This window comes from Oncorhynchus clarkii, chromosome 3 (genome assembly GCF_045791955.1).
Source record: "Oncorhynchus clarkii lewisi isolate Uvic-CL-2024 chromosome 3, UVic_Ocla_1.0, whole genome shotgun sequence".
Taxonomy (NCBI): Eukaryota; Metazoa; Chordata; class Actinopteri; order Salmoniformes; family Salmonidae; genus Oncorhynchus; species Oncorhynchus clarkii.
In genome coordinates this window covers 82,903,360-82,920,618 of record NC_092149.1, presented here as the reverse complement: position 1 = coordinate 82,920,618, position 17,259 = coordinate 82,903,360, and the positions used below count along the sequence as shown (strand labels likewise).

At 44.8% G+C, this 17,259-nt stretch overlaps 1 protein-coding gene across 3 annotated transcripts; it reads left to right on the top strand.

The window, feature by feature from the left end:
* Positions 1–4,149: 4,149 nt before the first annotated feature.
* LOC139405522 (exosomal polycystin-1-interacting protein-like) lies at positions 4,150–9,810 on the top strand. 3 transcript variants are annotated; one of them, XR_011633886.1, is made up of 5 exons: positions 4,157–4,273; positions 4,387–4,512; positions 6,580–7,785; positions 7,903–8,175; positions 8,215–9,810. XR_011633886.1 is itself a non-coding variant. In XM_071147927.1 (3 exons), the coding sequence occupies exon 3, from the start codon at positions 6,643–6,645 to the stop codon at positions 7,393–7,395; it is 753 nt and encodes a 250-aa protein (XP_071004028.1). In that variant the 5' UTR covers positions 4,150–4,273; positions 4,387–4,512; positions 6,580–6,642; the 3' UTR covers positions 7,396–8,817. The 3 variants fall into 3 exon arrangements, 2 of the variants coding, with proteins under 2 accessions (XP_071004028.1, XP_071004029.1); XM_071147927.1 differs by having other exon boundaries at positions 4,150–4,273; positions 6,580–8,817; XM_071147928.1 differs by lacking the exons at positions 4,157–4,273; positions 4,387–4,512 and adding an exon at positions 5,427–5,599 and having other exon boundaries at positions 6,580–8,811.
* Positions 9,811–17,259: the final 7,449 nt, after the last annotated feature.

Sequence of the window (17,259 nt, the reverse complement as noted above, 5' to 3'; positions counted from 1 at the left end):
TGCAAAGGAGCAAAATAAATAAATACTGTAGGGGGAGAGGTAGTTGTTTGTGTTAAATTATAGATGGGCTATGTACAGGTGCAGTAATCTGTGAGCTGCTCTGACAGCTGGTGCTTAAAGCTAGTGAGGGAGATAAGTGTTTCCAGTTTTAGAGATTTTTGTAGTTCGTTCCAGTCATTGGCAGCAGAGAACTGGAAGGAGAGGTGGCCAAAGGAAGAATTGGTTTTGGGGGTGACCAGAGAGATATACCTGCTGGAGCGTGTGCTACAGGTGGGTACTGCTATGGTGACCAGTGAGCTGAGATAAGGGGGGACTTTACCTAGCAGGGTCTTGTAGATGACCTGGAGCCAGTGGGTTTGGCGACGAGTATGAAGCGAGGGCCAGCCAACGAGAGCGTACAGGTCGCAGTGGTGGGTAGTATATGGGGCTTTGGTGACAAAACGGATGGCACTGTGATAGACTGCATCCAATTTATTGAGGAGGGTATTGGAGGCTATTTCGTAAATGACATCGCTGAAGTCGAGGATCGGGAGGATGGTCAGTTTTACAAGGGTATGTTTGGCAGCATGATGAGTGAAGGATGCTTTGTTGCGAAATAGGAAGCCAATTCTAGATTTAACTTTGGATTGGAGATGTTTGATGTGAGTCTGGAAGGAGAGTTAACAGTCTAACCAGACACCTAGGTATTTGTAGTTGTCCACATATTCTAAGTCGGAGCCGTCCAGAGTAGTGATGTTGGACGGGCGGGCAGGTGCAGGCAGCGATCGGTTGAAGAGCATGCATTTAGTTTTACATGTATTTAAGAGCAATTGGAGGCCAAGGAAGAAGAGTTCTATGGCATTGAAGCTCGTCTGGAGGGTTGTTAACACAGTGTCCAAAGAAGGGCCAGAAGTATACAGAATGGTGTCGTCGGCGTAGAGGTGGATCAGAGACTCACCAGCAGCAAGAGCGACATCATTGATGTATACAGAGAAGAGAGTCGGTCCAAGAATTGAACCCTGTGGTACACCCATAGAGACTGCCAGAGGCCCGTACAACAGGCCCTCCGATTTGACACACTGAACTCTATCAGGGAAGTAGTTGGTGAACCAAGCGAAGCAATCATTTGCGAAACCAAGGCTATCGAGTCTGCTGAGGAGGATGTGGTGATTGACGGAGTCGAAAGCCTTGGCCAGGTCAATGAATACGGCTGCACAGTATTGTTTCTTATCAATGGCGGTTAAGATATCGTTTAGGACCTTGAGCATGGCTGAGGTGCACCCATGACCAGCTCTGAAACCAGATTGCATAGCGGAGAAGGTATGGTGGGATTCAAAATGGTCGGTAATCTGTTTGTTGACTTGGCTTTCGAAGACCTTAGAAAGGCAGGGTAGGATAGATATAGGTCTGTAGCAGTTTGGGTCAAGAGTGTCCCCCCCTTTGAAGAGGGGCATGACCGCAGCTGCTTTCCAATCTTTGGGAATCTCAGACGACACAAAAGAGAGGTTGAACAGGCTAGTAATAGGGGTGGCAACAATTTCGGCAGATCATTTTAGAAAGAAAGGGTCCAGATTGTCTAGCCCGGCTGATTTGTACGGGTCCAGATTTTGCAGCTCTTTCAGAACATCAGCTGACTGGATTTGGGAGAAGGAGAAATGGGGAAGGCTTCGGCGAGTTGCTGTGGGGGGTGTAGTGCTGTTGACCGGGGTAGGGGTAGCCAGGTAAAAGGCATGGCCAGCCGTAGAAAAATGCTTATTGAAATTCTCAATTATAGTGGATTTATAGTGACAGTGTTTCCTATCTTCAGTGCAGTGGGCAGCTGGAAGGAGGTGTTCCTATTCTCCATGGACTTTACAGTGTCCCAGAACTGTTTTGGGTTTGTGTTTTGGGGGGGGGGGTTGAGTTTGTGTATACACATGTCTGCACGTGCACTCACACACACACACACAAGTTGATGTCAATCTGGAACTCTTTGGGGTCTCAGTGAATCCATCATCCCAGAATCCTTTGGGGCACTGGAGCTCCTGAGATTCAGCCACATCACCCACTGGGCCACAGGATTGTGTGTTTTTTATAGAGGCCCAACTCTATGCAAAGGGGATGTGACGCTGCACGGGGCAGATAGTGGTCACACCAGTATTCAAACACAATTCTAGACTGCCTCAGGCTTTTCCTGTTTTTCATTTAACCAACCTGGAAGACCAGGTGTGTTGAATTTATCTCTGAACTGATCAATTAGCTCAGTTGGTCAGGAGTGGTGCCTAGTTGAAACAAAATCCTTCAGTACCTTCGACACTCCAGGAACACTGGCCTTGGCTCTCACATTGAGCAAAGAGACAGCTATGTTAATGTAACGGATGTGAAACGGCTAGCTTAGTTAGCGGTGGTGCACGCTAAATAGCGTTTCAATCGGTGACGTCACTTGCTCTGAGACCTTGAAGTAGTAGTTCCCCTTGCTCTGCAAGGGCCGTGGCTTTTGTGGAGCGATGGGTAACGATGCTTCGTGGGTGACTGTTGTTGATGTGTGCAGAGGGTCCCTGGTTCACGCCCGGGTATGGGCGAGGGGACGGTCTAAAGTTATACTGTTACATTAACATGAGTTAAATGTCATGTGTCTTGCTCTGTGGGAAATATTTTCTCGTTACTTAAACTGTATATATTATTTCTATTATTTTGATCTACACTGCTCAAAAAAATAAAGGGAACACTAAAATAACACATCCTAGATCTGAATGAATGAAATATTCTTATTAAATACTTTTTTCTTTACATAGTTGAATGTGCTGACAACAAAATCACACAAAAATGATCAATGGAAATCAAATTTATCAACCCATGGAGGTCTGGATTAGGAGTCACACTCAAAATCAAAATTAAAGTGGAAAACCACACTACAGACTGATCCAACTTTGATGTAATGTCCTTAAAACGTCCAAATGAGGCTCAGTAGTGTGTGAACTCCACGTGCCTGTATGACCTCCCTACAACGCCTGGGCATGCTCCTGATGAGGTGGCGGATGGTCTCCTGAGGGATCTCCTCCCAGACCTGGACTAAAGCATCCACCAACTCCTGGACAGTCTGTGGTGCAACGTGGCGTTGGTGGATGGAGTGAGACATAATGTCCCAGATGTGCTCAATTGGATTCAGGTCTGGGGAACGGGCGGGCCAGTCCATAGCATCAATGCCTTCCTCTTGCAGGAACTGCTGACACACTCCAGCCACATGAGGTCTAGCATTGTCTTGCATTAGGAGGAGCCCAGGGCCAACCTCACCAGCATATGGTCTCACAAGGGGTCTGAGGATCTCATCTCGGTACCTAATGGCAGTCAGGCTACCTCTGGCGAGCACATGGAGGAATGCCAAAGAAATGCCACCCCACACCATGACTGACCCACCGCCAAACCGGTCATGCTGGAGGATGTTGCAGGCAGCAGAACGTTCTCCACGGCGTCTCCAGACTGTCACGTCTGTCACATGTGCTCAGTGTGAACCTGCTTTCATCTGTGAAGAGTTGATGTGTGCAGAGGGTCCCTGGTTCGCGCCCGGGTATGGGCGAGGGGACGGTCTAAAGTTATACTGTTACACAAGTAATGGTACTCGGACACAGCCAGTGTATTAGTGTGCTTTGGTGAGTGAGTCGTGGCAGAGAGGGTTTGAATACTACAAATCATGCATGGTTCTGCAAGCAGAGGTATCTCTTAGATTTTTTGGTTCTATTCTGTACACTGTCAGGCCTTACCCATGAGCCCCAGTGTCACAATGTTCCATGGAAGACAAACGGTGTGTGTGTGTGTGTGGGGGGGGGTAAAAACATTTCAGATTCATTGTTTGGTATTCAAATAACATGATTTGATAGATATGATCTTGAATACTGCAATTTTATAGTGTAAGTAGTCTGTATTAGTCTGAATGGTAAAAGATTTATTCAGTAGTAGGCTTATTATATTCTACCAGCAGATGGCAGCTTGAGGAACATCGACAAGAGGGGAGGGAGTGACATAAGAGAGGGAGGGAGGGAAATAAGAGAGGGAGGGAGTGAAATAAGAGAGAGAGGGAGTGACATAAGAGAGGGAGGGAGTGAAATAAGAGAGGGAGGGAGTGAAATAAGAGAGGGAGGGAGGGAAATAAGAGAGGGAGGGAGGGAAATAAGAGAGGGAGGTGGGGAGGAAGAGGGATGGAAGAAAGAAGAGAGAGAGGGAATGAAAGCGAGTGACATGAGGAGAAAATGGGCAGATTATTTGTGTCCCGTGTCATCATCACCGAAGACTGTCCGTGCTATCCCATGTTCAGAGAGTAAGTCTGTCTTTCTTTCTCCTCTCCTTCTCTCACTCTTCCCAGCTCTCTCTCTGTCTCTCCCCTCTGTGCCTCTCTCTGGGCTGACTGTTTCTCCCCCTTGCATCTGCTAGACGGGTGAGGAGTTCCACTGTGTCTGCCAACAGATGGGGAAGGCTAAGTTGCTGCGTCTGGAGCAAAGCTGAATCATAACGTCTGAGAAGCATATGCCTCCCTGACTGCTGCCAGCGCTCTTCCATGTAAGTTGCCATACTTTTAATAATCAAGCCACATCGTCTCATTTATTGTGTGTGTGTGTGTGTGTGTGTGTGTGTGTGTGTGTGTGTGTGTGTGTGTGTGTGTGTGTGTGTGTGTGTGTGTGTGTGTGTGTGTGTGTGTGTGTGTGTGTGTGTGTGTGTGTGTGTACGTGACAGTCTCAGACAGAAAATGGGATTTCGAGGAAGAAGTAGAGGGAGTATTTTGGAGAGGCAGAGAGGGAGAAAGGGATGATTTGGAGAGGCAGAGAGGGAGAGAGGGATGATTTGGAGAGGCAGAGAGGGAGAAAGGGATGATTTGGAGAGGCAGAGAGGGAGAGAGGGATGATTTGGAGAGGCAGAGAGGGAGAAAGGGATGATTTGGAGAGGCAGAGAGGGAGAGAGGGATGATTTGGAGAGGAAGAGAGGGAGAAAGGGATGATTTGGAGAGGCAGAGAGGGAGAAAGGGATGATTTGGAGAGGCAGAGAGGGAGAAAGGGATGATTTGGAGAGGCAGAGAGGGAGAAAGGTATGATTTGGAGAGGCAGAGAGGGAGAGAGGGATGATTTGGAGAGGCAGAGAAAGAGAAAGAGAGGGAGGTTCGGTTGGGTGCTTGCGGCCGCATGCGGAACATGATGTCAGAGGAATGTCCTGCACCGCTCCTCATAGCTGACTGGAACAGCAGCCACCTTCCTCTCTCTCTCCCTCCCCGTCTCCCTTTCCTTCAGCATCCGGCCCAGCAGCTGGAGCTTGAAGCTAATGAAGGGAGTGGAAGGGAAGAAGGGAGAGAGACAGAGGGAGAGGCAACGTTTGGTGTGACATAAAGAGAGGGGGATAAGTTGGACTGGGACAGTAAAGGAGTGGGAAGGAAGGGAACAGAACAGTAGTCTGTAAAGCTGCACTGAGCTCTATAGTAATGCAGACCTGTGAGTCATGGCTGTGGTCTGTATAGGAATGGAACAGAACAGTAGTCTGTAGAGCTTGGGCTCCGGTAATGTAGACTGGGCTGTGGTCTGTGTACTTAGCAGGGATCCGGTGACTGAAGGATACAGAGGCTACATGGAGCAGTCAGACACCTTAGCACAGAGTGGGAGTAAGTTGACACAGTGTTGTATGGAGTCATGGCTGCTGAGCTTCTAGTTTAGGTTTAAGGTCTATGGTATATTCCGTTTAAAGGCTGAGAGTGTCTTGATGTTTTGTGATGGATAGGAGATGTTTGATGCTAGGCTGAGGAGTGGGGATCGACATAGCCGAATCCTCTGTTAGTCTGGGTTTTCAACCAAACATATCCTCTTACATAACTTCAGTTGCCACTACAGTGCCAGACTGGCAGACTATCATTAGCGCTACATGCTGGTTATATAAGAGATAAATAAATAGGATTCTTTGTGACCAGAGCCATCCTTCTATTTTTTCAGACGTGTTTCAGACAACTAAGTACATTTTGTCCAACTGTGATGCCAATCACAACATCGGAAAGTCCTCTCCTTTAAAAACAAAAAGAGGGAAAAAGTTATTCTGGAAGTCTTTTATTCATCCCACTTTTCCTCTGCTCCTCGATGGGGAAAGAAAGAGGCAGTGTTTTATTTTTCCTGACAGTTTTAATGTGGCTGGCCTCTGCCTTTACCGCAGCACGGTGCAGGCATTTTTATAGACAGTCGTATGCCATCCGCAGTAGCCCAAGGCCTGAAGGACCTCTCCCCAATAAAGTTGGAGAGCAACAAAAAAAAAAAGCTAAATTACGGGCGCCTGGAAATAAAGAGCTGAATTCAGCTGGCTGTCTCTCACGGACCTCCAACCAATAAACTGGAATTTTAAATAAGAAGCAGCTAGGTTCCTGTAGGACAGAAGAGCTATTTATCATGTGCTATTCTGAGCGAGTGAGTATGATTGAGTTCTTCTGTGACAGAGGCAGAAGGCTATCTGACACATTTTTCCCACTGGTAGGATTTGTCTTGGTTTCAATTTTGCTTTGTTTTTGATTTGTCTTGGTGTCTATATTAGGTTGAAATCTATCTCAAAGTACACTTTGCTCTTTAAAAATCTGCATAACTTTCACCTCCCATCCTACAGATTTGCTTACAGGCTTCAGGATATCCACTCGGTGAAGATGTAGTCCATTTGGTTTCCGTGGAGATGTCTCTAAACAGGGCCTCCTCTTGTCGCTTCCCTCCTGCCCTGTTGCCGTGGCTACTGTGGACTCTGTGGGTTCTACTCCTCCCCACAGCCGTCGCCTCGACCACGGGCCCCGGCAACAGCACCCTGCTCTTCAACAGTGCCGCCCACGGCAACAGCCTGCGGAAATGCAGCTGCTCCACCCACATCCAGGATTGTGACGAGGCGTTGGCAAACCTGCTGTGCAGCTGCCGCACCATGTCGCACTCAGAGCTGACCCCTGGGGGCCTGAGGGAGCAGGGTAGCTTGACCATGTGGCTCAGAGAGCCTTGGGTCCTCACAGAGCTACTGAATGGGAGTGTGGTGCCAGACCTGCGCCTGTCCTACTGTGGACCCGGGTCCCTGGCCATCCCCACCCAGTACCTGGCCCTGTTCGGTCTCCGTAGGCTGAGGGTCCACAGCGCTGCCCAGGGTGCCCCACACCCGGAGCAGGTCCTCACAATCGCCTCTGGGACTGAGGATATAGACGGGATGGGGTCCCTAGCCTCCTCTTCTATCCTCCATGTCTCCTTCCTGGATGTAGCGTTGCTTAATGGCTTATCGTCCCTAAAGGCCTACAGTGTGAGCGCCCCTCCCATGCCCACCCTCTCCCAGTACTTCCCCCACCTGCCCCTGTACCCCTCCACCGCCTTGGACCAGCCCCTGTACCCCTCCACCCCTCTGGACCAGCCCCCAGACCCCCAACAGGACTGCCTCTTCACCTTCATCTACTAGACCTGTAGGCTCTGAGCAGAGAGCAGGGCTGGGTCAGTCCCTCAGCTAAATAGATCTATGGAAACTAGACTGGGCTGGATGGATAACACTGAAGTGGTAAGTGCAAGAGCTCCATTCACCCTGATGTTACTGAATGGACTTGATGTGCAGAGAGCTATGCTGCTTTTCAATTTGTTTCTATATAGTGCGTTTCTACGCTGCAGAAAACACTATTCCAATATCCACAAGAAGACTCTGGACAAGACAAGACAACCATCTCTGAGAAGAAGAAGGAGGCATCTTGCAGTATCAATGCAAGAGCAAGGCAGAGAATAAGAGATGGAAAGAGACTGAGAACGAGACAAGGACGGCATCCGTCTGCTGCCCTAAAGACTAACAGGAAGTTTGTAGGCCTGCTGTTATGAATGCTATCTGACAGTTAGCTTGTAGGCCTGCTGTTATGAATGCTATCAGACAGTTAGCTTGTAGGCCTGCTGTTATGAATGCTATCAGACAGTTAGCTTGTAGGCCTGCTGTTATGAATGCTATCAGACAGTTAGCTTGTAGGCCTGCTGTTATGAATGCTATCAGACAGTTAGCTTATAGGCCTGCTGTTATGAATGCTATCTGACAGTTAGCTTGTAGGCCTGCTGTTATGAATGCTATCAGACAGTTAGCTTATAGGCCTGCTGTTATGAAAGCTATCTGACAGTTAGCTTGTAGGCCTGCTGTTATGAATGCTATCAGATAGTTAGCTTGTAGGCCTGCTGTTATGAATGCTATCAGATAGTTAGCTTGTAGGCCTGCTGTTATGAATGCTATCAGATAGTTAGCTTGTAGGCCTGCTGTTATGAATGCTATCAGACAGTTAGCTTATAGGCCTGCTGTTATGAATGCTATCTGACAGTTAGCTTGTAGGCCTGCTGTTATGAATGCTATCAGACAGTTAGCTTTGCCAGCTGCTCTTTTCTTCAGTTATTCGGTGCAGATGGCCTATTAAGGCATGTTGTTTTGAAGCAGGTTACCATGGCTCCCCTATAAATGGGTCTTCCTGGTTGGAACCCTAATGGATCGTCAGGTCTTGTGACCGTTCTTAGTTGAACTGTACGGTTGTGGACCCACCTTAAGCTGGACTTGGTTGGGTTTGTAATTCAAGATGAAGCTGACGTAGAAGCCTTTTGGACTGTTGTGCTCTGGTGACTGGGTCCGTCCGGTCCATGCTGGATTGATTACATCACTGTGTTTCTGGTGTTCTAGAATACAGGGCTTGTCCTGGAACGGCCTTGGTCTCACCCCTATGGTCCACAATATGTCATTCTGCTCATGTCCTAGAATGAGCATGTCTGTACCCTTATAGTTTTTAAGTAATACCCTGGCCAGGAATTAGACCATGTTAGTAAAAGTTAATACATCTTACCCTTGGTTTAAAAAAATAAAAAAAAATAATAAGAGGGGGAAGAAGGAACATCACAAGAGGTGTTAGGAAATATTTTCTGATCTCCACAACTCAAAAAACAAAATAGCACATGTTCTATTTTCAGCTGACATCCGGAGAGAGACATAGTCATATCATTCATCTAAAACCACCCTCACAAACCGACTGCAGCCAACACTTCTGTTCTGCGTGTGCGTGTGCCTAGGCGTGCAAGTGTACATGCATATTCTTATATACGTCTTGTAAATAATTGTTGAAGATGGGTGACGTGACGCTTCAGTTCCTCTGCCTGCCCTGTGGTGAGCAATGGTGGGTATTTTCTAGATTAGGTCACTCCAGAACACACTCACTAATGACAGTTGGGAAATGAAGTTTTCTAGATTAGGTCACTCCAGAACACACTCACTAATGACTGTTGGGAAATGAAGTTTTCTAGATTAGGTCACTCCAGAACACACTCACTAATGACTGTTGGGAAATGAAGTTTTCTAGATTAGGTCACTCCAGAACACACTCACTAATGACTGTTGGGAAATTAAGTTTTCTAGATTAGGTCACTCCAGAACACACTCACTAATGACTGCTGGGAAATGAAATTTTCTAGATTAGGTCACTCCAGAACACACTCACTAATGACTGTTGGGAAACAAAGTTTTCTAGATTAGGTCACTCCAGAACACACTCACTAATGACTGCTGGGAAATGAAGTTTTCTAGATTAGGTCACTCCAGAACACACTCACTAATGACTGTTGGGAAATGAAGTTTTCTAGATTAGGTCACTCCAGAACACACTCACTAATGACTGTTGGGAAATTAAGTTTTCTAGATTAGGTCACTCCAGAACACACTCACTAATGACTGTTGGGAAATGAAGTTTTCTGGATTAGGTCACTCCAGAACACACTCACTAATGACTGTTGGGAAACGAAGTTTTCTAGATTAGGTCACTCCAGAACACACTCACTAATGACTGTTGGGAAATGAAGTTTTCTAGATTAGGTCACTCCAGAACACACTAACTAATGACTGTTGGGAAATTAAGTTTTCTAGATTAGGTCACTCCAGAACACACTCACTAATGACTGTTGGGAAATGAAGTTTTCTAGATTAGGTCACTCCAGAACACACTCACTAATGACTGTTGGGAAATGAAGTTTTCTGGATTAGGTCACTCCAGACACACTCACTAATGACTGTTGGGAAATGAAGTTTTCTAGATTAGGTCACTCCAGAACACACTCACTAATGACTGTTGGGAAATGAAGTTTTCTAGATTAGGTCACTCCAGAACACACTCACTAATGACTGTTGGGAAACAAAGTTTTCTAGATTAGGTCACTCCAGAACACACTCACTAATGACTGTTGGGAAATGAAGTTTTCTGGATTAGGTCACTCCAGAACACACTCACTAATGACTGTTGGGAAACAAAGTTTTCTAGATTAGGTCACTCCAGACACACTCACTAATGACTGTTGGGAAACAAAGTTTTCTAGATTAGGTCACTCCAGAACACACTCACTAATGACTGTTGGGAAACAAAGTTTTCTAGATTAGGTCACTCCAGAACACACTCACTAATGACTGTTGGGAAGTTAAGTTTTCTGGATTATTCTACATTGACATGACACTACAACATTCAGACGTATCAGATCCCAACCAGGTCCATGTATTTAAGAGAGCTGGCAATGTTTAATGTGGTTTCTAATTCTACACATTCGGTTATATAGCATTAGTGAAATATTCCAGTGGAATATTGAAATATTTCCTATGTCATGTTAATGAGGAGCGAACACATCTCGGATACAATCTCTCAAGCACAGGCTCTCTCTGTAGAGACAGAAATCTGACGCTAGTGCTTCCCATTTGGGAAATTTAGGTCACACCTCTGGGGAACCATTTACTGTGGATTAAACATTTAGGCTAGGTCGTCACAAAATGTGTCGCTCCTCGCGCTCACTGTCTGCACCCTAAAGTATATCTCAGTCACTCACAATCCGGGCAGAACGATCCACGAGCCTCCGTAGCAGGAGATGGGTGTTTGTGTTTCATGTCATGTTTATTAACTAGTGTTGCTACTTTGATTTTAAAGCACCTTTTGATTCAAGCACTTTTTTTCTTCACTGTATCATATCAGGATATTTTTTGAAGGTATATACAGTTGAAATTTGAAGTTTCAATAGACCTTAGCCAAATACGTTTAAACTGAGTTTATCACACCTCCTGACATTTAATCATGGTAAAAGTTATCTGTCTAAGGTCAGTTAGGATCACCACTTTATTTTAAGAATGAGAAATGGCAAAATAACAGTAGAGAGAATTATTTATTTCAGCTTTTATTTCTTTCATCACATTCCCAGTGGGTCAGAAGTTTACATACACTCAATTAGTATTTGGTAGCATTGCCTTTAAATTGTTTAACTTGGGTCAAACGTTTCGGGTAGCCTTCCATAACCTTCCCACAATAAGTTGGGTGAATTTTGTCCCATTCCCCCTAACAGAGCTGGTGTAACTGAGTCAGGTTTGTAGGCCTCCTTGCTCGCACGCTTTCTCAATTCTGCCCACAAATTTTCTATAGGATTGAGGTCAGGGCTTTGTGATGGACACTTCAATACCGTGACTTTGTTGTCCTTAAGCCAGTTTGCCACAACTTTGGAAGTATGCTTGGGGTCATTGTCCATTTGGAAGACCCATTTGTGACCAAGCTTTAACTTCCTGAATGATGTCTTGAGATGTTGCATCAAAATATCCACATCATTTTCTTTCCTCATGAAGCCATCTATTTTGTGAAGTGCACCAGTCCCTCCTGCAGCAAAGCACCCTCAAAATGGTGTTTCCACCCCCGTGCTTCACGGTTGGCTTGGTGTTCTTCGGCTTGCAAGCCTCCCCCTTTTTCCTCCAAACATAACGATGGTCATTATGGCCAAACAGTTCTATTTTTGTTTCATCAGACCAGAGGACATTTCTCCAAAAAGTACGATCTTTGTCCCCATCTGCAGTTGCAAACCGTAGTCTGGCTTTTTTATGGTGGTTTTGGAGCAGTGGCTTCTTCCTTGCTGAGCGGCCTTTAGGGTTATGTCGATATAGGACTCGTTTTACAGTGGATATAGATGCCTTTGTACCTGTTTCCTCCAGCATCTTCACAAGGTCCTTTGCTGTTATTCTGGGATTGATTTGCACTTTTTGCACCAAAGTACATTCATCTCTAGGAGACAGAAGGCGTCTCCTTCCTGAGCAGTATGACAGCTGCGTGGTCCCATGGTGTTTATACTTGCGTACTATTGTTTGTACAGATGAACTTGTTACCTTCAGGCGTTTGGAAATTGCTCCCAAGGATGAACCAGACTTGTGGAGGTCAACAATTTTTTTTCTTGGCTTATATCTTTTGATTTTCCCATGATGTCAAGCAAAGAGGCACTGAGTTTGAAGGTAGGCCTTGAAATACATCCACAGGTACACCTCCAATTGACTCAAATCATGTCAATTAGTCTACCAGAAGCTTCTAAAGCCATGACATCATATTCTGGAATTTTCCAATCTGTTTAAAGGCACAGTCAACTTAGTGTATGTAAACTTCCGACCCACTGGAATTGTGATACAATGAATTATAAGTGAAATAATCTGTCTGTAAACAATTGTTGGAAAAATTACCTGTGTCGTTGCACAAAGTAGATGTCCTAACCGACTTGCCAAAACTATAGTTTGTTAACAAGAAATTTATGGAGTGGTTGAAAAACGAGTTTTAATGACTCCAACATAAGTGTCTGTAAACTTTCGACTTCAACTGTATGCTTTGCAGAAACATGTATAAATCACATATAGATAAGTACAGGCTCTCTGGTGTTGGGACTGGCTGTATAAATTGCTCTGGGTACAAGCCTTCGATGACATATTTAATATGTCATCAATAAATCACGTATCACAGTTTGGTGGCTTTGATTTGTGTATAATTTGGTTCAAGGCAGATTATTGACTGTTTTATAAGGTAGAAATAATTTGTTTATATAGGTGAGTGTGGGTTATGGCCTCTGTCTACACTCCATTAATGTTGAATATGAGTATTATGTTATTAAAAACCAATAAAAGTGACAATGTCTAAAATGCTATTATTTCTGTGTCGATGTGCGCACACATTTACAGGTGTCAGTGTATGGCCCATAGAGGGCACCTTGGAGCTACACTAACAGCAAAGTACAAAAACATTCAATGTTTTGAGGGGCACCAACTCAAATCCATTCCTTTTTACAGGTGTATAGTTTATGGAACAGCAGCAAAGATTTTGATTCAGAAGCTGGACAGAATCTGGTATATAGCTTAAAGGATATGTATTGGTGCATTTAAATCAACATCTGTATGTGTCTTACTAGTGGAGGCAGGTGAGATGCCTTTGGATATATGGTGTAATAAATTGTCATTGGCTTATTGGGTTGAAAGGCTGTGAGGTTGAGCATCCCACTGCTACTGTTCTAGATGACTGTTGGGAATATACTAGTAGACAAGGCAGTGGTTTTGGTTGGACAGTTGGAAAGCTTGCTGATGACAGTGGTTTGAGGGAGTTGGAGGCCGTTTCTGTGGTGATAGGGGATGTTCCTCCATGGTTACTCCCAGATCCTGTTGTTGATCTACCTTGGTAGAGAAAAAGGAAAGATTGGTCAGAAGTCAGTGATAAAGGAAAACCGGTTGACATTTACATTGGTAGAAGTTTATATGCTTTTTAAACGCTTTTCACAGATGGATCCAAGAACCCAGATAGTGGAGCACAGGAGCAGGCGTTTACCTTCCTGGATTTGATGTGCAGATATGTAGAACGCAGATAGTGGCGCACAGGAGCAGGCGTTTACCTTCCTGGATTTGATGTGCAGATATGTAGAAGACTGACAGATGAACTGTCAGAACACTCAGTTGAACTGTTGGTGATAATAGCTGCCCTCTGGTGGGTGGAGGACGTACAACCTGTTAGAATTATAGGATGCTCAGATTGTCTGTATTGAATAGTTGATCATCTGGTAAATCTAATAGGAGGGATTTACTATTGGAGGTATTCATGTTATTATGGAGAGTTGAGACACTGGGTGTGATAGTGAGATTCTGCTGGGTCCCAGCACATTCAGGTGTGGAAGGGAATGAAATTGTAGACCAGTTAGCTAAAAGAGCTTTGAAACGAGACATAATTGATATTAATGTTCCACTGGGTAGAGGTGAGACCAAATTTAAGATCAGAGACATTTTGAGAGATACAGATGAGATGGGACTCTGAGCCCAATGGCCTGCATTTATATGGGCGGCAGGGTAGCCTAGTGGTTAGAGCGGCGGACTTGTTACCTGGAAGGTTGCAAGTTCAAACCCCCGAGCTGACAAGGTACAAATCTATCGTTCTGCCCCTGAACAGGTAGTTAACCCACTGTTCCTAGGCCGTCATTGAAAATAAGAATTTGTTCTTAACTGACTTGCCTGGTTAAATAAAGGTTAAAAAAAAAGAAATATGCCGTCCAAAGAAATGTCGGTGGACCAAGATTCAAGGGTCAGATCAGGAAGGAAGAGGTGGTGTTTGCTCGACAGCGCTTAGGACTCGTCATTACAACTGGTCAGCAAGCAAGAATGGTTTGTGTCTGAAGTGTATGGTCACAAAACAGTGTGTGTTGTAAGTATGTTGAAGAGAGGGAAAGATTGAAGTGTGGGGTCATTGAGTTGGGGGGGTTGGAAGGCAATTGTGGGAAGGGGAGGGTCTGTTAGTAGGGTTATTTTGTATTTTCTCAGAAGTACTGAGTTAGGTAGGAGGATTTAGAAATGTTGCAAACAGTGCTTGACCACAGACTCCAGCCCAGTAGGTGGCGGCATGCACCTTTAACCTTGGAGGACCGCCATTATATCGTAGAAGAAGAAGTCCATTCGTTGAGGACTATGGTTCCGGCTAAAGAAAAAGATGGCGGAAGTGGATCCTGAGTTCGAATCAAGCAGCGCGTCGAGCCAAGTTGATGAAGACGAATGTTCTGAATGGACAACGGTAGTAGTGAAAACTGTAACAAAAAGGAAATTGGCTAAAATTGGAGTGGAGGATATGTGTATGAATGATAATGAATCGCTTCTTGTTGGGATGCATATGTGGGAAACCCGTTTGAGGTGTCGAAAATTGTACAAATGTATTAATTGTTTTTCTGAAGAACAGAGGAAGATTGCAGTGAGCCTGAAAAGAACAACAGAAGTGTTGGGTTTTGAACTTCGCTGTAGAGCACCCGTCAAAGGAGTCATCTCAAGGGTGACGACAGATGTTCAGTTTGAATACCATTTACCTGAAGAAAACTCCTGCTGTGATTGGTTCCTGGTGTCTGATCCGCTGGTGTCTGATTCGCTGGTGTCTGATCCGCTGGTGTCTGATCCGATGGGGGTCTGATCCGCTGGTGTCTGATCCGCTGGTGTCTGATCCTCTGGTGTCTGATCCGCTGGTGTCTGATCCTCTGGTGTCTGATCCGCTGGTGTCTGATCCTCTGGTGTCTGATCCGCTGGTGTCTGATCCGCTGGTGTCTGATCCGCTGCCACTGGGTGAATGAAGAAAAAGAAAGTCTGACGGACCTGTCGTTTTTTGATAAAGAGGTTGTCGGGCACGCTCATAGTGTACATGGGGCATTAGGCGGCCGAATATGGCGGCCGATCAACGACCTAAACTGACCAAGATGCACCTCCAACAACAACACACACAAAACCTCACATAATTCTGCCCACAAACAATTACAATTTCTCTCAACCAGTGGCATATGGGCTTTTTAGGTGTGTGCTTATGCTGCATTTGATAAGCAGTACCCACTGCAACATATTTTGCTTGTCCATTCCCTGCGCACCTCTCCAGGGTGGAGGGACGCATCTCTTAAGTGTGGGTGCCCTGGTTCACCTGGTGTGCGAGGTTGTGGAGGTGTGGGGGGGGGGGGGGTTCCCCTGCTGGAATCATTAAGCGCTCCACCAATGTTTTTCATTAATCTAACGTAAATCATGTAGCAGATATAGGATATGGTATAAAGAGTGTGGCCTTTTCTATAGCCTACAGCCTGGAAATATAAATATATATAAGGATGCAGACACTTTTTTGTTTACATCATGCAGGTTTCTCCAGATCAAATACCGGAACCTAAATGGCACCCAATCAAATAAAATATGTGATGTCATGTTAACAAAATAACATATCCTAACAACAGGACAGGTCAAAGTGAAATGGACCATATGGAATGGACCAATCACGACTGTTGACCAGGAGTTTCACTCCCATTGTCATGATCAGTGGTTTCAAGTTTGTATCGGTCAATGTTTGACAAGCTGATCGTAGCGAAACAAGACAAATACTTCTCCATTTCCCACTATGTGTAAACACATTGCAAATAGACTCGAGAACTCCTGATGAAGTTGACTAACTGATTTCAGAGCTTAAATAGACAAATGAATTAGTCACAGGAATCAGAACTAATAAAGCCAATACAACTTCCTGTTTTACAAATGGTGGGCCTACCACATGGATGGGCATTCATAAAATTCCATTGCCAGCCACACCCCAGTAAGCACAAGCCGACATCTAAGTTTATCACATCGATGGGCATTCATAAACATGTAATTTTAGGCAACATTGTAAGTTGTACCTCAGTTAGCACAGGAGGATGTCTTTTTTTGGTGCAGTTCCAAACAGGCCTTGATTTCAACGTCCACAGACATAGATTTTTGATCCGGACCAAATTTGAACCAATCATATGTTAGGTTCAGTTTTTGTCCAGTCTAGACCATTCTTGATTTGGCCCAAACGTAGACGTATATTTAACCAGGCAAAGTCAGTTAAGGACACATTCTTATTTTCAATGACTGCCTAGGAACAGTGGGTTCAGGGGCAGAACCACAGATTTGTACCTTGTCAGCTCGGGGGTTTGAACTCGCAACCTTCCGGTTACTAGTCCAACACTCTAACCACTAGGCTACCCTAAATTACCTATTTTCAACTTTCATTCAGAACCGAAAATGAACCTGATTTCAACATCCATAGAATATGTTTGTTTTTTCTGGAAAAGATGCCTTTTCAAAATCCTGGAAAATGTTATTTAAACATATGGGAAATACCTTTTCACCTTCCATTCTGAACCTAAATTGAACCTAACTTCGTCTTGTAAATACGTATTTTAGACGTCCTTTTAACGTCATTATGCTTACTGGGACTATTCTAGTTTTGTGCGGGGGCGAATTTTTTGGGTCTCGCCTATTCCGGCATAACGCCAAGGACCGGTGTTGTGCCGAAAATCTCCCCCCTGCCAGAATCACCCATTCGCGTGAACGCACTCAATTCTTCATTGCTGCGATACGTTAGGCTACGCCCTGGTGAAGTGTAGACCTTACCGTGAAATGATTATTTTCAAGCTTTTATTAACGAACAATGCAGTTTTCATAAAATATAGTTAAGAAAATATTTACAAAATAAAC

Coding starts and splice junctions, on each gene's coding strand:
- LOC139405522 (XM_071147927.1), top strand. CDS start 6,643: ATGTCTCTAAACAGGGCCTCCTCTTGTCGCTTCCCTCCTGCCCTGTTG.